General features: G+C 38.9%; 1 protein-coding gene across 6 annotated transcripts in view; it reads right to left on the minus strand.

Annotated features, from left to right (window-relative positions):
* Window positions 1-4,782: 4,782 nt before the first annotated feature.
* Window positions 4,783-22,575, minus strand: part of USP28 (ubiquitin specific peptidase 28) — a 75,214-nt gene continuing 57,421 nt past the window's right edge. For 3 of the 6 annotated variants that reach the window (XM_045838550.1, XM_045838567.1, XM_045838542.1), the window contains 11 exons: window positions 21,537-21,765; window positions 15,118-15,312; window positions 14,123-14,262; window positions 13,772-13,957; window positions 12,664-12,759; window positions 11,529-11,707; window positions 11,337-11,415; window positions 9,872-9,951; window positions 9,191-9,314; window positions 7,558-7,753; window positions 4,783-6,283 (listed from right to left, as the gene is read on the minus strand). In XM_045838550.1, the coding sequence (XP_045694506.1) occupies window positions 6,108-6,283; window positions 7,558-7,753; window positions 9,191-9,314; window positions 9,872-9,951; window positions 11,337-11,415; window positions 11,529-11,707; window positions 12,664-12,759; window positions 13,772-13,957; window positions 14,123-14,262; window positions 15,118-15,312; window positions 21,537-21,765 (1,680 nt within the window). In that variant the 3' untranslated portion in view covers window positions 4,783-6,107. The remainder of the gene's footprint in view (window positions 6,284-7,557; window positions 7,754-9,190; window positions 9,315-9,871; window positions 9,952-11,336; window positions 11,416-11,528; window positions 11,708-12,663; window positions 12,760-13,771; window positions 13,958-14,122; window positions 14,263-15,117; window positions 15,313-21,536; window positions 21,766-22,575) is intronic. The other 3 variants (XM_045838583.1, XM_045838574.1, XM_045838558.1) reach the window with 2 other exon arrangements.

The raw sequence follows: 22,575 nt of genomic DNA on the forward strand, positions 1-22,575 counted from the left end.
CACAAATAACATAATTGGGTATATAGATAATCTAAAAAACTACTGATAAACTAGTATAATTAATAAGTGAACTCATCAGTCTTTGGATACAGAGTTGTTATAAAAACATCACTTTGTTTTTACATACTAGCAACAAAAACTAAAATGGAATTTTAAAAGCAACATTTACAAAAGTTTGAAAACATCCAGAAATAAATTTTATGGAAGGTATAGACAACTTTTAGCAGAAGTTGAAGAAAACCTAAATAAATAGAATATACCATGTTCATAGATCAGAGGATGGTGATTCTCTCCAAATTATCTATAGTCATGTAAGAATCTCTGGAGATTTGTGTGTGCATGTATGAAATTGACAAAATGATTCTAAAATTTATATGGAAATATGAAAGACAAAGACTAGCCAAGATGATCTAGGAGATGTTCAAAACTGGATTAATTTATTGTACTGGAAATCAAGACATACAAAGCTTCTCTAGTTAAGACACTGTGATACTGGTACACGCAGACAAATGGGCCAATGGAACAGACATGACAGCCCAGGAACAGACCCCTCCGTAGACGCTTGATCTGTGACAAGGGCATAGCACTGGGAACTGGACAATGTTTTTAATAAATGGTGTGGGTCAACTAGCTAATTGTGAAATGTAAAACAGTAAAACTTCTTCATGACCTTGGTAATAATTTCCTCAATGGGGCACAGTAGGCACTATGAAGGAAAATATTCATAAATTGGACTACCTTAACAATAAAAACTTGTTTTCATCAAACTATATCAAAAGTAAAAAACCAGAGTGGGAGAAGATATATGCAATGCATATAACCAAAAGTTTACATAACCAGAATATATTTTTTATTCTTATAAATCAGTAAGACAGTAAATCCAACAAAAAAAAAGTGGGCAAAAGATTTAGACAATAGCCAAAGGCCACTTAGTATAAAAAGAGATGCTCAGCATCACTAGCACCTGGGAAGTACAAATTAAAACAATACCATCACACATTTACCAGAAAGATAAATTTAAAAATATTGACAAAAGACATCTGGTCAAGATGGAGGCATAGGTAAGCATGCCTCTTGCCTCCTCATACCACTACAGCAAAAATTACTACTAGACTATAAAACATGTATCATCCAAAATTGTCAGAAAAGTGAGCTGTATGGAAGTCTGATTACCAAGGATTTAAAGAAGCCACATTCATCCAAACAGGTAGGAGGGGTAGAGAAGCAAGATGCACAGAGACAGGAACTGGGCAGTCCCACATCCATGTATAGTACATAAAAATAAGGAGGGATGCCTCAAGAGCGAGGGATTCCAGCCCCAGACCAGACCACCCCTGAGGATTCCAGCCCAGGAAGGTAAGTCCCCATACTTCTGACTGTAAAAACCAGTTGAGGGTTGGGGCACCAGAAGAAACTGCCGTATTCTGAAGAGATTCTTCTTCAAGGGCCCACAATGGACTTAGGACTCACACAAACCCACCCCCTCTGGGATTCAGCACCAGGGCAACAGCTGGAAGGGCATGTGAAGAGAAATGCCACTTTAAGTGACTGGCAACAGGGTGAGTGTTGAGAGAGAGCTTCCTCCCGGGCAAAACTCCACAGGCCAGGCAGTGGCACTGTCCTCCGAGCTCTCCCCCATACAAAACCACAGAGCAGTGACACAAGGTACCATGCTCTGGCGATTACCTAAGGCTCAACCCCATACAACTTAGAGGTATACTTTTCTACAATAGGCCACACTACTAAGACAGGAAGTCAAAGCAGCTCTACCTAGTACACAGAAACAAACACAGGGAGGCTGCCAAAATGAGAAGACAAAGAAATATGGCCTAAAAGAAAGAACAAAACAAAACTCCAGAAAAAGAACTAAATGAAATGGGGATAAACAACTTACCAGATGCAAAGTTCAAAACAGTTACCAAGATGCTCCAGGAACTCACTGGGTACTTAACAGCATAAAAAAGACCCAGGCAAAAATGAAGGTTACACTAAGTGAAATGAAAAATTTACATGGAACCAACAGTGGAGGGGATGAAGCCAAGAATCAAATTAACGATTTGGAACACAAGGAAGAAAAAGCATTAAATCAGAACAGTAAGAAGAAAAGAGAATCCAAAATAAACAAGGATAGGCTAAGGAGCCTCTGGGACATCTCTAAATGTACCAACATCCAAATTATAGGGGTACCAGAAGAAGAAGAACAGCAAGATTGAAAAAATAATGAAAGAAAACTTCCCTAATTTGGTGAAGGAAATAGATATGCAAGCCCAGGAAGCAGAGAGTCCCAAACAAGATGGATGCAAAGAGGCCCACACCAAGACACATCATTAATTAAAATGCCAAAAGCTAAAGATAGAATCTTAAAAGCAGCAAGAGAAAAGCAGTTACCTACAAAGGAGTTCCCATAAAAATTTCAGCTGACTCCTGAAAAGAAACTTTGCAGGCTAGAAGGGACTGGCAAGGAGTATTCAAAGTGATGAAAAGCAAGGACCTACAACCTAGATTACTCTATCCAGCAAAGCTATCATTTAGAATTGAAAGGCAGATAAAGTGCTTCCCAGATAAGGTAAACTAAAGGAGTTCCTCATCACTGAGCCATTATTATATGAAATGCTAAAGGGAATTATGTAAGAAAAAGATCAAAACGATGAACACTAAAATGGCAATAAATTCACAACTATCAACAACTGAATCTAAATAACTAAGCAAACAAGCAGAACAGGAACAGAATCATAGAATATGGAGATCATTTGAAGAGTTATCAGTTGGGGGAGAAGGGGGAGAATGGGGGGCAAAGGTGTAGGGATTAAAAATCATCAATGGTAGGTACAAAATAGACAGGGAAAAGTTAAGAATAGTATAGGAAATGGAGAAGCCAAAGAATTTATATGCACAACCCATGGACATGAACTAAGGGGGGGGGGTGGCTGCTGGAGGGAGTGGGGGTACTGGGTGAAGGGGACAAAAGGGGGAAATTGGGACAACTATAATAGCATAATCAATAAAATATTTTTTTAAATAAAAATATTGACAAATCTTGACATGAATATGGGCAACTGGGACTCTTATAAACCATTGATGGGAGTTTAAATTGGTATAAGTGCTTTGGAAAACTGTTTGGCAGTAGCCAATAAAGACATATCTATCTATTCCCATGATCCAGTAATTTCACTCACAGTTACATACCAACAGAAATGCATTCCTGTGTGCATCAAAAGACACATATATAAATGTTCCTGGTAGCAGTGTGGGTTGTGCCAAAAACCGGAAACAAACAACTAGTGAATAAATTCTAAGGTTATTCATACAATAAACTACAATAAACTAAGCAGTGAAAATTATAAACTACAGCTACAACTAATTTCTCTTTCTGTCCTATCCCTGTTACATCCCAGCCCTTCATTCAATACTAGCCTTTAGATCACTCGTTATTTAAATTGTTCTGTTCTATGTATCCACTTCACACCTCCTTCTTGAAGTGGGTAGGGTAAAAATGAGCTTATATGCCTCATAGTTAAGAGGACTGAAATTCCAGTTAAGCACAGAGAGTCTAAACCCAGTCTCAAGAGAATTTATTCTAAGGTCAAGTACCCTGCCCAAACTCTTTAATCACTTTAGGTAATCATCACATGGGTTTCTTCCCCCTCCACCACTTCCTCCTCCAGCCCTCCTTCTTTTTACATCCTTTAAACACGTAAAAGCCCTTCTTAACCTGAGGCAGTTTGCGAACTCTGTAAGAAACCAGACTACCTAAGGCAGCCAGCTGACTTGAGGAAAAAGAAATTACTTCTCAGTACTCCCCCTGGTGGTTTCAGTGAATCTCAACCTTATAAACTACTCAAGCACGGAACACTAGATGCCCATCTGTTCCTGTCTTGGCCAACCGTACATTTCCAGGAGGTGACCAGGAAATAACTAATGTGGAAAGGCACAAAGCAAAAGACTTTACAAGACTATCAAGTACAGCAAAGCAGTTGTTAAATGCACAAGTGAGACCACCAAGGGTTAGTGTCCTAGCTCCACTACTTAGGACACCTATGACCTTGGACAGACCACAGTCCTCATCATCCCAGCGGTGTTGCAGTAAGTAAAATAATATACTGTGCACAGTGCTCAACAATGACAGGGATTTAAGAGAGACAAATGGTCTATAATTTTAAACAGTAAAAGGTAAAATGGGTAAGAAAATTGATCAATTTCCCATGAAACAAATCTCTGCAGTGAATTTTAAAACACAAACATACCTCTGAATATGTGGGAAAGATCACCAAACCATTAATTTAACCAAAACATAAAAAATTTAGTTAAAGCCCTGGCTGGCATAGCTCAGTGGATTGAGTGCGGGCTGCAAACCAAAGTGTTGCAGGTTTGATTCCCAGTCAGGGTACATTCCTGGGTTGCAGGCCATGACCCCCAGCAACCACACATTGATGTTTCTCTCTCTCTTTTTCTCCCTCCCTTCCCTCTCTAAAAACAAATAAATAAAACCTTAAAAAAATTTAGTTAAAATTTCTTTTTGTCTTCTAAATTTGACAGATTACAAAGTGGTTACATGCAATACAACTAGCAAATGACATAAAAATTGGTCCCCTCTAGGTACCACTCAAGGACTGACTGGTGCTGCTCTCATTCCATCCCTCCCCATTAAGCTTCTGACCCTTTAATCTAACCCTTGTTTCTTTTAAAAAAGAAAAACTGAAATATGGCAAATGCTTACCGAATTCATTCATTTCCAAAATAGAAAAGGTGTATTTAAATAAAGGCCATACTGCACACCAAAGGTGAAACAAATACTTTTATTGCACATTTATAAAATCTGCATAGTTGTATCAAGTATTCTTCCCTCCCACACTTCCCTCATTCATTGTAAAATTTCATTAAAACACCCAAGCTGCAGCCAAAAATGGTCAACGGGATATTCCTCTCTCTACATACACATATGTAGAGGGTTTTTTTTTTTCTTTTTACAAACCCATATCCCTTATTCTTTCAAAACAAAAAGGGAAAGGGCAACCAAATGTTCTTTCGGGCTAGCAGTAGCCTCTGACAATTTTCACACCCTAGAAAATTTTACCTAAATGATTAATGACAAAATGCAGTATCATTAACCATAACTTTGATCTGTTTCTATGAGTCTGTTTCTGTTTTGTTTGATTGGGTGGTAGTGGGAGGGATGGGTGAAGAAGGAAAAGGGAAATACAGTCAATAACATTGGGGTAAGTTTATATGGTGACAGATGGGTACTAGACTTAGTCTGGTGATTACTTCGTAAGGTACAAAAATGCCATATCACTATATTGTACACCTGAAACTAATATAGTATTATACACCAACTAAACTTAAATTAAAAAAATAAAATAAAGGCTCCCCCACCAAAAAAAACAAAAACAAAAAAACACACTACCTTTAGTCAAGTTTCACAATGTTATTCCATCTAAAGTCCTTAATGCTTTCCTTTCTTTCACTCAGGACTGAGCATGAGGTTTTTCTGGTTTATTTTAAAATATAAAATAAAAGAGAGAGAAGAAAGACAGGAGAGGCAGCTTTCATTTGACTTTTCAGCATCTTACTGCCACATGACTTTAGTCTATCCAATGCAAAGGGCAGTGGTGTGTCGGCACCCTGGTCTGTCATCTCCTGCCCAGGGCCAGGCGAGGTTTACGTTTTTCATCTCTTGCAGTTAAGAATTTTCAAATGTCATCTGTATTAACTAGTAGCTATTCATCTGGTTCAGGTTATGATGAATCACCCTTTTACTTTGCTGTCAAAAATATTTGTGCCTGAAGGATAATTTAAAATGTGGTAAAAGGCTAAGAAAAGCCCAAGCATTCTGGTAGGTACAAGAGGACATTTCAGGTCTTCTGCATAACTCAATACTTTCATACACTGGCTCCTGCTTTTTCCAGTAAAATTGCTTTAGTGATTCTGTTCCTAAAAAGTGCAATTTTATTTTCAATCCTTTGTTACACACACAGCATGGCTGGGGTCTAGATCTGAATCTTACTTTTTCACCTAATACCTTTCCCAAGGTAAACACCATGATAACAGACTTCTGTCCAACAGGGAGGCAATCAAAGGACCAGGATGGTCCTTGAACATATGCCGGCTTATTTCACTGTCACAGCTGAAATCCCTTGAATTGACTCCATGACAGCGGCAAATCGGCTGCAAAGGTCATAGGGAGAATTGGGTCGAATAGTTGGAGGCTCCTTCAAGACAATGATTTCTGCAGAAGGATCTAGAAGCCTGGGTAGAAACTCCCCTAAGCACAGCTGCAGATTTTCTGTGGAGAGAAAACAGATGGTTACATATACAGCGCGACAGAAGTCTGAGTAAAAGCTAAGTCTGCAACTGTATGGGAAAGCCTTCCATATAGCTGATTGCCAAACTCAAAGCATTATTCTGGTCAGCTAACAAGTGATGACTCCTCCAGACCAAATCGGGAGCAAAGACCTACTTGCCAAATATACCAAACCTTTATTTTAGGCCATTGCTTTAAACCATCTGACATATGGCAGACTAACACTATATACTGACTTCATTATGGACAGGTCTTCTAATCAATCATCCTTTTAAACTTTGAGAAAGTATATTTAATGCTCTGTGTCATAAATATAATGGTGCTATGTTCTTTCAAGTGATTATAATACAGTGTGTACACAGAGCATTAAGTAAAGCTATACATCACACATGGTCTAAACAAAAACTGAAGACATTAAAAAGAAGTTCATACCTATTAATTATAATAGAATTTTTAAATAACTATAAACTTGAACACTTGAACAGGTCAATGAAATATCTTTACATCAGTGAGACTCTAATGAAAAGATTATATTAGAATATACACCAACTTTCTAAGTCTACCAAACTCACTTAAAAATAACTAGTTTTAGGCTCCCTCCCTAAAATATGTTGAACAAGGAAGAATATTCCATTTACTAATTTATTCATCTCAAAGGCATCATATGACTATGTCATGCTACTTCATGCCAGAGGAAAATTTAGTGATGGCACCATAATCAAGCTACATAAACAGATTTTGATTATCTTTTTTGATCTTCACCTGAGGACATGCTTATTGATTTTTAGAGAGAGAGTAAGGGAACGAGAGAGAAACAGAGAGAAAGATCAACTGGTTGCCTCCTGTACACACTCCAACCAGGGATGAACCTACTACCCAGACACGTACCCTGATTGGGCATCAAACTCATGACCTTTCAGTTTACAGGACAATGCCACACCAGCCAGAGCTAGATTTTGATTTTTAAACTATAAAAAGAGACTTCAGATTTTGGCAAATGAAATTCCTGGAGAGCAGTGGTGTTTTCAAACAGCATTTCCTGGTCTTCTGTGAAGATGCTTCAGCAGCCACCAAAGAGGTAAGGGGTTGTGGCGGGGGTGAAGAGGAACAGAGGCCCAGTCTCCCATCCTTTGTTTTAATAGAGCAGATCCACTTTTAACTCACTTATATCCCAGGGGGTTCCAATAACCCCTTTAAAAATCTTGGCAACCAGTGCTAAAAAGTGCTACAATTCTCAGAAGCCTTAAACAATATACCTGCAATATCCTGCCCAAGGTAAGAGCACCAATGCTTTCTCATGATCTCAATAGCATCCAGGTCATCCTTGGAGATGTCATTATTGATGATAAGGTGAATACAGGGAATGATCAACTCATTCATAACATTAATACCCTCTGTTACAGAGTGGTCATCATTTGTTTCAAAGAGAGAAGCCGCTTTGGCATTCAGCTCCTACAAATAAAAGCAAAAAAAAAAAAAAGTCTGAAAAAGATAAGTATCTATTTTAGAAGATCCTAGCAAGTGTTGCCAAACTTTACTGCACATTAGGGTTGCCTAGGGAATGTCTTTAAAAATCACTTTGTACCCAGGTCCCATTCTATAAGCTGATGTAACTGGTATGCAGGGAACCTGGGCACTGGGATTTTTTTCAAAGTTCCCAAGGTGATTCCCATGCAGCTAAGCCTCTAACCCACTGGCTTAAACTTACAAGATTGTGCCTAACACCTGCTTCCACTAAAAGGCCTATTCAATGGTTCTCAATCTCCACTGAGCATCAGAATCACCTGCAGAAGACATGCAGATGCCCAGCAGCCAGTTTACCTGCCTGGGGAGGGTCTGTGCATCATCACTGTGTGGATGTTCCCTAGGGGATTCTGACCCACACTGAGGGTAGAGAGCAAGCAATGGAAATTACCTAAATCACTACTGCTGCCTACCTGCGGAAACTGAGCAGGATATTCCACAGTAATCTGCATTTGGTGATTTAAAAAATAAAAGTATGACTCTAATAAAATTCAGATCCATCAAATATATAAGCCCCTTTTCTTCAACTTCAAAACGCCCTGCCACACCTATAACTAATACAGAAATCAAAGTATAAATCAGAAAATGAAGCTCTTAAGGTCACTGCATGTCATGACTTCATCTCCTCCATTCACAATAAGGCAGCGGGGGGAATGGGGGTAAACGCTGGCCTGGCTGCCCCCGTGAGGCCAGTGCTGCTGGTGTCAGGGAAGGTGAACACAAGTACACTCCAAGGACAAGCCCCCTCTTCACAGTTTTCAGAAGGACAAGCACCTCTTTAAGCCTGTGGGTCAGCAGAGGGGATATGGGTCTCCTCTCCCATGTGGCTGTCAAATGCAAAACAGGCCAGGAGGCCTCCAGTGGTGTATGACAATGATAATAACAGAATGGCCAGACCAATTCTTGTGGTTCATACCTTAAAAAAACCTGGAGTCTCTTTAGAAGTCACTAAAGCTCTCATCCACTAGTAAGAACGCATAAAAAAATACTGTATTCCTTCTACACACATTTATTATGTGCTTACTATCTTTCAGACACAGAGGAAACAGCTAAGAAAACTTGTGCTCCAGGAACTCACAATCTAATAGGAACTCACGATGTGACAAAATGCAGGCATACATAAAAGGCACAAAAAAAGGAACAACATTTACATCCTAACTTCTATCAGGGATTGAAGAAGAATGATATTCACTTAAGTAATTGAAAATCATCTGTTTCAATGTTAAAATCCTCTTGAGAGTTTGGAAAAATCTAAAACCTGTTGGAGATTATGTTGTTTTTTCAAATTATATTTCTTCATGGCTTCAAGGAGCAGAGGTAAAGACAAAACAATAAAGACAGCAAGGCCTTACAAACAGTACAAACCAGAAGGCATTTTCTCCGGTACAAAGCAATCACAGATTCCTTCACCCCCCGGCGGGGCCCTTTTGTCAGCAGAGTCGTGTTGCTCTGGTAAGCGTACACCAAGTAGGAAAGGGCCTCTTGGTACCTTAGAAAATGGCAGATAAATGACAGCTGAGTGCTCCTTCTCCAGAATCCAAACCCAGACTTCACTGTTCCCCCAGACAAGCATTCATGTGGCTGCAGTTCTGGAAAAGTCTTAAAGGTGGAGGTGGTGCTGGGAAAAGCCTGAGAATCTGAAAAACTGCAACCAGTCTCAGCTCTCCTACAAATTGGCCCAAAGCCCAAAACAAATCATAAAATCTCCCTGGGCTTCAGTTTTTCTTAACTCTAAAACAAAGAAGTTGACTAGATGCTCACTAACTCTGAAACTCATTTTCTGAATGAGTTTTCTGATGTCATTTATCACAAAGAAAATCTGGCCATTATCTCTCTCTACTAAAAAATCTATTCTTATGTAAAGGATGAAAAAACAAGTGTGACATCCAGAGCAAAACTAAGTGCAACACTGGGAAAAGTAGAGGCACAGTAACATGTGTGATAGTGGAGGTGATACATGCCTGTGGTTCTCAGTACTCCTTGATGGGTATCGATCAATAACAGGGTCCCGACCCATAACCTTACTGACATAAAAGGTCAACATACTTTCCTTTCTGATAGAGTTCCAGGCCTGTTAGGAGATACACAGACACCTTTCGAAACAAACTATAATCTTCATGCCACTTCTGAAAAGGAATAACTAACTATTAGTGATTATGACCACAATAAACTATTTCTCTACTTTCCACCACAGTATGTTTTAAACTCTATACAAATATTGAGCACACATGGCCAGGCACAAAAGCAGTAAACACAAAAACTTTCAGATAAAAGCATATTCAACATTTAGAGTAAGTCTACTATTGACCTCAACTTTTAGTGTCTTGTTCCTTCCACTGAAGAACAGAAATATGAGGGCAGACCCAAAACCCCCCAGAATTTATTTATAAAAAATTGTGTATTTATTCTTACATATTTTTCAACTTCAGTCATCTTCAAAGAACTCTCCATTTGATGCAATACACCTATCGAGATGTTTTTTCTACTGGTCACACAGTTTTTGAATTTGTTGATTTTGATGCCTTTTAGTGCTTTTGCTGTTTCTTGTTTCACCTTTTCCATGTTGGCAAAGCATTTCCCTTTCAGGACTTTTTTCATCCAGGTAAACCAAAAAAAGTCACTCAGGGCAAGATTGGGTGAATAGGGAGGACGGGGCACGGGGGTCACACTGTTTTTCATCAAAAACTGCTAAACATTCAGAGCTGTGTGGGCAGGTGCACTCATAAATCACCCATCGTGCAATGGGCAAACATGTTGGAAGAGTCTTCCGAAAACTTCACTGAGGCCTAACACAGCCTCTCACAACAACACCAGCTAGTACACTCACACTGATGGGTTCCTAGAACATTCACCTAGTCAGGGGACACCTGTACTACAAGGGGCCTGCCCTCCAGAGGATAATTCCAGTTTTGGGGGATCTCCCCCTCATATGTATTTCATACGAACTTCAGAATTTATCATCTGAATTGCCAGCACACATGTCACAGTCATTCGGCTCTGGTGTAAATGGATGATCTCTCCAGCTCTGATGAAACCATTCAGGTGTGAGGAAGATAGAAGGACAAGGCCACCCCAATCACACAGGACCACACTCAAACTCAGTAAGTGTGATGGGCACCCCTAAGGTGGTAGGTGACACTGTTTTATGTACAACACATTTTTTTAAAAATGGTGTGGTTATATGTGCATTTTTAATGCAGAGAAATTTAATCTCCAATAGAAATATTAGAAAACTATATTATTTAAAACAAACCCAAACCATGAATTAAGAGTTTTGTTGCGTAGAATCAGGCTAAAGTACATATTTAAGAAAATGAAGTTTTGATTCACTCTAACAGAAGAATGGAATGAAGAAACCTGCTACTTTGAAGGTAAGAAAAGATCATTTATCCATTCTTACCCAGTTTTTTTTTTTTGGGGGGGGGGTGGGGTGGGAAAGAATCACAGAATTGTTAATTTTGCCTCAGAAATTAATGTTTGTGGCTTTGTAGATTTAAAGGAAAGACTTCACCTTGTACTCCTCCATATTCATGTCATCTGGACCGATCTCCTTCAGTTTAGCTTGGGCCACCTTCATGATGCTGATTGATCTATGCGACAAAGTTCAGAAAGCAATGAAAGGACACAGTGTGCAGCTTCCCTACCAGGGAGTGAGTCGAGCCAGACCTAGGAGTGGGGGCTCCTCTGGGGATTCCCTTCTCACCTTTCATCATAGCTGAGGTTTTTATCTGCAAACTGTTCCAAAAGGGTCCGCTCTACTACCCTTTTGGGAGCTTCATTTTGGAAAAAGTAGACCAGCACATGCTGCAGTCGAGGATCACTATGCGAGGTGGGGCTCTCTTTGGCAAGCTGGTAGAGCCTGGAGTATTCCTCATGGAATGCCTGTCAGAGACAACTGCTGGTTAGAAAAGGGTGCACTCTGGGCTTCTGTGCACAGAAATTGATCCCTGAGGGCTACAGAGGTTTTTGTAACTCTAAAAAGACTTCTAAGAAATTCTTATTGAGAGATTACAGAGGCAACTATGGCATCTGTAAGGTGTTTGCACATCGTGAAGGATGAAATTCCTCTAGCATTCTGGCACCAAAGACATACTATATTCATAAGAAACATTTTTCCATAAAGTTCTCAGAAAAAAAACAAACACCGAATTTTCATTATTTCAGGCAATCCTTGAGTCACCCAGACCCGAATTTTTAAAATCCACATAAATGCAATTTATTCATGTACTTTGAATTTTATACAAGTACCTTAAAAAGCAAGGCCTACTTTCTTATATTACAGCCCCAAATTACAAAGGCAACATCTCAATAATGGCTTTATTAACAGACATTTCCGAAGAACACAGGCCCTCCAGTGCGGGTGGGACACAGGACGGCACTGCTCCTCAAGCCACATCAGTGCCAGCAGGGGAGGTACGGTCACGTGATGGGGCAGCTTATTCATCAGTTGGACAGGGAAGGGAGTTTTATGCTTTACTTCAGTGAAGAACATTTTTAATCCTATTGTTTAGCATCTAATAGAATTACTGCCTCACTATTATGACACCAGTGGTATAAGAATGAGAAATTAAAAAACAGGCCTGGCTGGTGTAGCTCAGTGGATTGAGTGATGGCCTGAAAACCAAGGGTCACTGGTTCAACTCCCAGTCAGGGCACATGCCTGGGTTGCCAGCCAGGTCCCCAGTAGGGGGCGTGCGAGAAGCAACCACACATTGATGTTTCTCTCCCTCTCTTTCTTCTTCCCTTCTCCTTCCTCTAAAAATAAATAAAATCTTTTAAAAAACAAACAAAACAAAACAAAACAAAAACAAACAAACAAACCCCCCACGCTGAAATACCTTTATAAGCCCTGCTTCAGACCCATCTCGGTCAAAGGTCTGACGGGCTTTAGCTATGGCCAGGATGACCCCCTGCATGGCAGGGCTCAGCATCACCTACCACAAGAGGGCACAAAACACAGAGAAGAGGAGAGAAAAGGTTCAAAAGAAGAGTGTATGACAGATAAGTGAGCAGACTGTTAAAGGGCAGCATGGCTACACTGCAAGTCAGGTTACACACACTCCTACACACACCACTCCCATACACACTCACTCCTACACACACTTGCAACCCTGCCCTCGACACAATGCCTCAGACCTGCTATTTCGAGATAGGCCCCATAATTTAGCAGATGAATAACTATGTATGTCTAAAGATATCTATTATGGCACTGCTAAAGAATCAAGTAAATTAGAGCTCTCAGTGGGGGAATGTCTGAGGTGAGAATTCCAATTTGGTTCTATAATTTGGGAGTATAGCGTCAACACACAATTATTTTAGACTTTTACTAGGACAAACAGCACATTTAAAAGAGTCTGGAACTAGGGAACGCACAAATATAACTTCACAAAATGAAAGCCTTTCAATGATTTAAAAAACATCTCACAGCCAAAGTTAGAAATTGGAGGGACCGGATCCATAACTGGCTGTGTGCGGTGACAAGTGTAAGGAGGACATACAACAACCTGGGATCCACGGCTTCCTCTTAAACTTTAGAATTAAAAACAAGTCCAATTTACATTTGTTTTGCTCACTAGGCATCTGAAAATTTTACGCTTGTTAGAAAAGCATTAATACTACCGAAGACAAAGACTCCTAACTTAAAAGGCAATTTTTTGTTCCTAACACCAGAAAAGGAACTAAATTCTTTCTGGGCCATCTGAACTCTGCAGTGGCCCCCATAAATATAAGCCTGGGTAGACAGACATACACTAGGAGCAGTATACAGTGGGAACAAGGTTATCATTTTAAAAATAGTAACTAAGGTCAAACCAAATAGGCCGTCTTGTCCATTGTTTCAATAAGAAAATATTAACCCTTGCCCAACACCTTAAAGTACCTCCAGTGACAAGGGAAGGGACTGTCAGACTGACAACAAACAACTAACCCCTGCACTCATCTCTGTACCTCCTCATCATATCCATCTGCATCAGATCTAACCAGAATCCTTCCCACACTGGGAATCTCGACTTCAGAGACCTCAGAATTAGGCTGGGCTGCAGACTCAGCATCATTAGCCTTTTGGGGCTGTTCTGACTGCTCTGCAAGGTTTGCTTCCGGGGGCATGGGCTTCTTGGGTTCAGGTTTCTTAGGCTGTGGCAGCAGAATGGAGAGAAAGAGTAAGAAAAAAACAGGAGAAATAAAGGGGAATTGGTTTAATGCAGCAGAGACACAGAATAATAGAAATGTGAGAAAACTGTGGAAATCACTGCTGAAAGCCTGCTCCTCTGGGATCTGGGCTCCTTCAGCCACTCTCACCTCACTCAAGGCTGCTTCCACACCGCTCTTCTCGTAGGCACGCGCGGTGTTTGCAATGGCCTGGGCAGTCTGCTCCTTGACGATCACAGCATGCTCAGATGACAAGCAGCGAACCCCATGAGAAGAGGCTACTGAAGGCTCTGATAAAGAAATGTACACAGGAATTAGCACCTGATGATAATTAACTTTGTAAAAGGCAAGCAGGATGGACACACAGTTTAATATACAACCCTTCTAACAAACCTTTAAAAAAAATCTATGGAAGTTTCCCCTAGGAACTGTGACTAGAAGAAATGGCTACTTCAGCAAAACCCCACTGATGACCCCATGAAATTTAATGTACTCCCAACTTTGTCATATTCCTTTATGCCAAAAAGGCTTCCTACATACAACCATCTGTTAGGAAGATAACCTTTTAAAAAAATATTCACATATATATATATGTATAGACGCACACACAAATTTTAAAGTTCTTGAGCTTTGACACATTTACATATAGCATTATAATCAATGCTGTTATAAATTCTTTTTAAATTAAATTTATCAGGGTAACATTGGTTAATAACATTATAAAATTTTCAGGTGTACAAGATTATAATTAGACATCTGTGTACGCTATTGTGTGCTCCCCAGTCAAACTCTAGTTTCCTTCCATTACCATGTATTTGAACTGGTGGAAGGTCACTTTTGGAGAATCGTTTTCATAAATTCTACCTATTAATCTTATCATAATTTTTCTTACAACCTGGGAAATAAGCAAAAACTAAACAGAGTAAAAGTACAGGTAGCTAGTCTTTCTGCCAGTACTTCTACTCATCAGAAATCACATTCTGAAACCACAAGCCATTCCATCAGGTTGTGCAACACCAGCTACAGGTCAACAATGCTGCAGCTGCACACTGTGGCGGCACTCCCCAGCTGAAGTGCACCGCACTGGCTGTTGGAGTGCAGCGTGACTACCGCTGGATCAGGGGCATACTGCCCTTCTCAAATACCTGGGGATGTAGAGAAATCCTGTGACGTTGAGTTGGTAGAAGATTCCATTTGAGGAATTTTACAAGACTGCTCTTCTTCCCACTCCTCTACTTCCTGTTCAAATCTCCAGTTATCTTCCTGAATATAATGCTTAAGTTCAACAGATAAGGCTTCCAATTCTTCTAACATCTGGTCTGATTCACTTTGGGCTGCCTCTGAGAAAGAACCAAGGTAGAGAAATCAAAAGGTCCTTCCTAATAAAAAATACATAATCGATCAGAAGTATTGATAATATAAGGCCAACAGAGCACATCAATAACGGTGCCTAGTGTATGTAGGTAGGCACACACTTAATATCTGTTAAATGAATATAAGAATGTAGAAATTCAGAATAGATGCCAATCACTGGCAAAATAATAACAGACCAAACATTTCTTGGAAATTCAGAAAAACTATTACATCCAATGAAAATTTCAAGTGAAATAGTTTTGTTGATGTAACCACTTCTTCCATTATTGAAAAGAATATCTACCTCAAGATGGTTAGAGTTGAATTCCAAGACACTTACACTGTGTCAAGTTTATGTGATTAAGTGCTATCACAAAGCAATCTGATACAATATTTAAATGACCGATAATACCTGGTTCATTAAAAGCTATGATGAAAAACAGGATATAAAGCACATATTAATACTTTCATTCCTAACCCTTTTTTGTTTTGACCAACACAAAACAAAACAAAAGGAAAAAACACCTTACAGCAAAACAACACATCCACTTATCGGTTGCCATTAACTAGTCTTTTCACTAAGCAAATGGCAGTTTCCATTTTTGTGTTTATATAATACAAAAATGATTCAAAGAATTAAAGCCTCTCTTTCTCAAACTAGTTCCAAACAATTCAAGAGCAGGGAAGACTCCCAAGCTCATTTTATGAGCCAGCATTATCATATTAAAAAACCAGATAAAGACACTACAAAGAAAGAAAATCACAGGTCAATATCCCTGATGAACTTGGTAAAATCCTCAACAAAATATTAGGAGACCAGATCCAGCAACACATTAAAAGATCATATACCCTATTCAAGTGCTATTTATTCTGAGGACACAAAGTTCATACAATATCCACAAATCAATTAACATGACACACCACATAAACAAAATAAAGAATAAAAACTACATGATCATATCAGTAAGGGCAGAAAAAGCACTTGATAAAATCCAGCAAAATGGTAGAGGGAACATATCTCAATAGAATAAAGACAGTATGTGACACCCACAGCCAACATTATACTCAATGGTCAAAAACTACAAGTGTTTCCTTTAAGATCAGGAACAAGACAGGGATGTCTGCTTTCATCTCTCTTATTCAACATAGTACTGGACATTCTAGCCACAGCAATCAGATAAAAGAAGAAATAGAAGGTATCCAAACAGGAAAAGAAGTAAAACTGTCTTTATTTGCAGATGACATGATACTGTGTACAGAGAACCCTAAAGCTCCCACCTAAAAATTAATAGACTGATAAATGAATTCAGTAAAGTAGCAGGATACAAAGTAAATATTCAAAAATAACCAATAATGAACTATCAAAAAGGGAAAATAAGAAAACAATCCCATTCATAATTGCTTAAATAGCAATAAATTTAAACTAGGATGTAAAAGAACTGTACTCAGAAAACTATGACACTGAATAAAGAAATTGAAAAAGGTACAAATAAGTGGAAGAAGCTTACACTGTGTACATGAATAAGTAGAATTAACATCATGAAAATGTTCATACTACCCAAAGCAATCCACAGATTTGACACAATTTCTATCAAGATACCAACAGCATATTTCACAGAACTAGAATATTCCAAAAACTTATATGGAACCACAAAAGACCCCAAAGAGCCACAGCAATCTTGAGAAAGAAAAACAAAGGTGGAAGAATCACACTACCTGATATCAAACTATACTACAAGGGCATAGTAATCAAAACAGCATGGTACTGGCATAAAAGCAGACACATAGATCAATGGAACAGAACAGAGAGCCCAGAAAAAAACACATGCCTTTATAGTCAATTAATATTTGGCAAAGGATGTGAAAACATAACATGGGGTAAAGACAGTCTAGTCAATAAATGGTGTTGGGGAAATTGGACAGATATGTGAAAAAAAGTGAAACGACCACCTTCTTACATCATAAACAATAAATTCAACATGGATCAAAGACTTAAATGTTAGACTCAAAACCACAGAAGTCCTAGAAAAAAAACATATTCAGCAAAATCTCAAACATTGCTAGTAAAAATATTTTTTCTAATATATCTCTTCCAGCAAGGGAAACAAAAGAAAAAATAAACAAATAAGCTACATCAAACTAAAAAGTTTTGCATAGCAAAGGAAATCATCAACAAAATGGAAAGAAACTCACCAGAGTTCCAGTCAAGATGGAGGCACAGGTAGAAACGCTTCACTTCCTTGCACAACCAAAGGAAGGACAACAACCAATTTAAAAACAATAAACTAGAACTGCCAGAAAATGAAACTGCACAGAACTCTGACAACCAAGGAATTTAAGAAACATTCACCCAGACCGGTAGGAGGGGTGGGGATGTGAGAGGGCAACCTAGGGGAGAGCATACGTGGCAAGGCGGCAAACCACGTGGGCAAGGCAGGGCTGGGTGAACGGAAAACTAAAGACTCAAAGCTAGCTGTAAAATACTGCAAGTTGCCACAGGGGGAGAAACTCCCAGTCTCACCGGACAGTTAGTTGGTAAGTAGGGCTAGAGTGGAGCAAGTTAGCTGCATTGTTCCTTCTCTGATCCCCACAGATAGTGTCAAAATGCAGCAAAGAGGGTTGCCCTGCCCTGGAAAATATCTAAGGCTCTGCCTCTTACAACATAACAGGTGCACTGAGACACAGAAACATGGTCCAAATGAAAGAACAGGTCAAAACTCGAGAAAAAGAGCTAAGTGACGAGGAGACAGACAACCTATCTGATGCAGAGTTAAAAACACTGGTAATCAGGATGCTCACAAAACTAATTGAGGTCAGTTGCAAAATAAAGGAAGAAATGAAGGCTACTCAAAGTGAAATAAACCAAAATATACAGGGAACCAACAGTGAAGGGAAGGAAACCAGGACTCAAATCCACAAGTTGGAACAAAAGGAAGAAATAAATATCTAACCAGAAAAGAATGAAGAAACAAGAATTCAAAAAATTGAGGAAAGGCTTAGGAACCTCTGGGACAACTTTAAGTGCTCAAACGTCCAAATCATAGGGGTGTCAGAAGAAGAACAAGAGCAAGAAATTAAAAACTTATTTGAACAAATAATGAAGGAAAACTTCCCCATTCTGGTGAAGGAAGGAAGGAAGACCTCCAGGAAGTCCAGGAAGCTCAGAGAGTCCCAAAGAAGTTGGACCCAAGGAAGCACACACCAAGGCATATCATCATTTAGTTACCCAAGATTAAAGATGAGGGAAGAATCTTAAAAGCAGCAAGAGAAAAAGACACAGTTGCCTATAAAGGAGTTCCCATAAGTCTAGCTGCTGATTTCTCAAAAGAAACCTTACAGGCAAGAAGGGGCTGGAAAGAAGTATTCTAAGTCATGAAAGGCAAGGACCTAACATCCAAGATTACTCTATCCAGCAAAGCTTTCATTTAGAATGGAGAGCAGATAAATTGCTTCCCAGATAAGGTCAAGTTAAAGGAGTTCATCATCACCAATCTATTATTATAGCTTATTAATGTTAAAGGGACTTATCTAAGAAATAGATCAAAAACTGTGAGCAGGAAGAGGACAACAAACTCATAACTATCATCAATTGAACCTAAAAAACAAAAATAAAAACTAAGCAAACAATTAGAACAGGAACAGAATTAGAGAAATGGAGATCACATGGAGGGTTTTCAGTGGGAAGTACGGGGAGAAGGTACAGGGAATAAGAAGCATAATTGGTAGGCATAAAATAGATGGGGAGAGGTAAAGAATAGTATAGGAAATGGAGAAGCCAAAGAACTTATATGTACAACTCATGGACATGAACTAAGGTGGGGGAGGGTAATGCTGGAGGGTGAGGGGGTACACAGTGGAGAAGAGATAAAGGGGAGAAAAAAACTGGGACAATTGTAATGGCATAATCAGTAAAATATACTTAAAAAAGAAACCTATTAAATGGGAGAACATATATGCCAATGACATATCTAGAATTTATAAAGAACTTACAAAACTACAACAAAAAAACAAAATAATCCACTTAAAGAATCTTAATAGATGCTTCTCCAAAGAGGATATACAGATAGTTGGCCAACAAACATAAGAAAAGATGCTCGAAGTCACTAATTATCAGAAAAATGCAAATTAAAACTTCACACCTGTTAGAATGGCTATCATTAATAAATCAACAAACAAGTGCTGGTGAGGATGTGGTGAAAAGGGAACCCTCGTGAACTGCTGGTGGGAATACAGAGTGGTGTAGCCACTGTGGAAAACAGTACAGAGTTACCTCAGGAAATTAAAAATGGAACTGCCTTATGATCCAGTGATTCCACTTCTTGGAATATATCTGAAGACACGTGAAACGCCAATTCAAAAGAATGTGTACACTCTTATGTTCACTGCAGCCTTATCTATAACAGCTAAAATTTGGAAGCAGTCCAAGTGCCCATCAGTGATGAATGGATAAAAAATTATAGACATTTACACAATGGAGTACTACTCAGCCACAAAAGAGGAAATTCTACCCTTTGAAACAGCATGGATGGACCTGGAGAGCACTATGCTAAGTAAAATAAGCCAGTCAGAGAAAGACAAGTGCCATACCAGTTCACTTATACATGGAATCTAACGAACAAAATAAACTAACAAAATAAAAGCAGACTCACAGATGGAGAACAGAATGACAACTGTCAAGAGGGGAGCCAGGTTGCAGAACTGGGTAGAAAAGGTGAAGGAATTAAGCAAAAAAAACAAACAAACAAAAAACAAACTCTAGACATAGACAATCATATGGTGATTAAAAAATACAAAAGAGCCCTGGCTGGTGCAGCTACATGGATTGAGCGTCGGCCTACAAACCGAAAGGTCACTGGTTCGATTCCCAGTCAGGGCACATGCCTGTGTTGTGAGCCAGGTCCCCAGTTGGGGCACATGAGAGGCAACCAGTCGATGTTTCTCTCACACATCAATGTTTCTCTCCCTTTCGTTCTCCCTCACACCCCTCTCTAAAAATAAATAAATAAAAATTTTATAAGATAAATAAAAATGAACCCTACATGTAATATCAAGGCTCTCATACACTACCAACAGCCAGTACCCATTATTTGTACAATAACTTCCACAAGCAGCTGTTCGTGCTTTCACACTGCAAATATGAAATTATGAAGATCAATTACTATTAAGTGACCATTACTTCACCTCCCCGCCCTCCCACCCCTGACACTCTCATTACCAAATCAGAAAGACAACATGCTGCCTGGGCAAAAGGCCTCACGTGTCTTCTTACCTATCAAACACAGTGAAGTTTGAGCACTGTAAGAAAAGCCTTCTATGATCTTAGATGTGAAATGCTGGCCATAAGACCTCTCAGAGAAGATGTGAAAGAAAGAGAGAATAATATAAATGGAAAATAGTACAGAATTTGGAGTCAGAACTGATTTGAATCATTTGCCTGCCATTTACTTACTGGGCAGCTAGAGAATCTCATCTAGAAAAGATGGATAATAAGAATTTCTACCCTTCGTACCTCCCTTTTAAAGTTATGTTATTAGAAAAATAAAAATGAAAGCATGCAGTAAAGAGTAAAGTACCAATATAAATATGACTGCTCTTAACATTAATAATAGTATTATAAGAAGTATGAAATTATTCAGGCAAATCCACTTGTAAAATTTAGCTATTTTCCAAAGGGTACAAAACTATGTATACAAAAATGTCACTAAAAAAGAAAAAAAACTAGACTATTTAAAATTTTATTAATGGAAAGGTGGTTTAATAAACTATATATAGTTTCCATTCAATGGAATTATTATGGAAACTTAAAAACTTAAACTTAAAAACTTAAAAAGAATGAGTCAATTTTATTTATGAAAATATAGATCACTAAGACACACAATTAACGAAAAGGATGCAGACCAAAATGGAAAAATATCCCATGTGGGGAAGAACATGGGAAGGGGGAGAGATGTCCATAAATAAATGCAGCATCTGTAGAGAGCACATTTGAACACCACATAAGAAACCTAACAATGGATACTTGTTGGGCTCAAGGATGGAAGCTGGGGAGCAAACTTACTCTTCCTCTTTATTCTCTTTTGTACTGTTTGTATTTTTAAAAATGCATTATTACTTTATAATACATTCTAGGTTAAAAAAAAGTTTAAACTGTTTCCCCTTCCCTGATTAGTACGTATTCCCCTTTCTTTGCTATCTGCCAACATATTTTTACCTGTATTACAGTGGGGGAGCTTGTCGTTAATGTACATCAGACAGTAAGCACTAACGTTTCTCAGGCCTCCATAGGAATCTCTTTCAAGTTCTTCCCAGGAAGATTCGGTAACAGAGATGTCATTGTACTTGAGCCAGACTTGTCGGGGTTGATTATAGACATAGGCCCAGTAGTGTCCTGCATTTGCTTGTCCCTCATGAACAAGAACTGCGTGCAAGCGATAAGGTACCTGCAAATCAGAAAGCATATTTCTGAGTTAGATTAAGCAAAGTAATCTGACAAAGTTTAGTTTACTAAAATTAAAATTTGTGCCCAACTATCAGACATAAGAAAACTAACTATACATGTATTTGTTATAGGGTTTACATTGAAACACCTTGGTGATACACAGCCTTGGAATCTACCAACTATGTCTCAGTTCCCAAATCTTTAAAACCAGACAGCTGAACTAGGTAACCACCTCCAAGACCTCGTTCAACTCTAAACTCTTATGGTTACAGATCGAAAACCAAAGATAACCCAGGCTTACTTATCCCACAATCCCAAACTCAGTTTATGTAAAAGCAGAATCACCCTGACCACTTTTGTTGAGAAATGCTTATCACATTGGGACCTACAGCAAGATTAGTGGCTATCTTGTTCTGTGCCTATTTTATTCGGTACCAAAATTAAGTTAGCATATTTCATTATGAACCAGTCACACAGTCCCTACATTTCTTCTTGGAATTGTATACCTATCTGAGGTGAAGACCCTTTTAGCTACTTACTTGTTTGTTTCAACATTTGAAAAGCATTTCTTGTCACAATAAGCAGAAAATAAAGCAATACTTAAGTGTCAAGTAACTACTGGTGGAAAAAAGGAAAGTCAGCCATAGAATCAAGTTAAACTTACATTTCGTCAGTACTTTGGCATGTTTTTACTAGTGGAGAGAAGTTTGAAATACTCAAAGGAGAAAACGGGGAAGAGCTAAGACTGACATGATGCACTCCTGCCCTGCAACCCTGGGAACAGAGCTCTTCTCCTCCCACCAGGTACAGA

This window comes from Phyllostomus hastatus, unplaced genomic scaffold (genome assembly GCF_019186645.2).
Source record: "Phyllostomus hastatus isolate PE091 unplaced genomic scaffold, TTU_PhHast_1.1 phas_contig_113, whole genome shotgun sequence".
Taxonomy (NCBI): domain Eukaryota; kingdom Metazoa; phylum Chordata; class Mammalia; order Chiroptera; family Phyllostomidae; genus Phyllostomus; species Phyllostomus hastatus.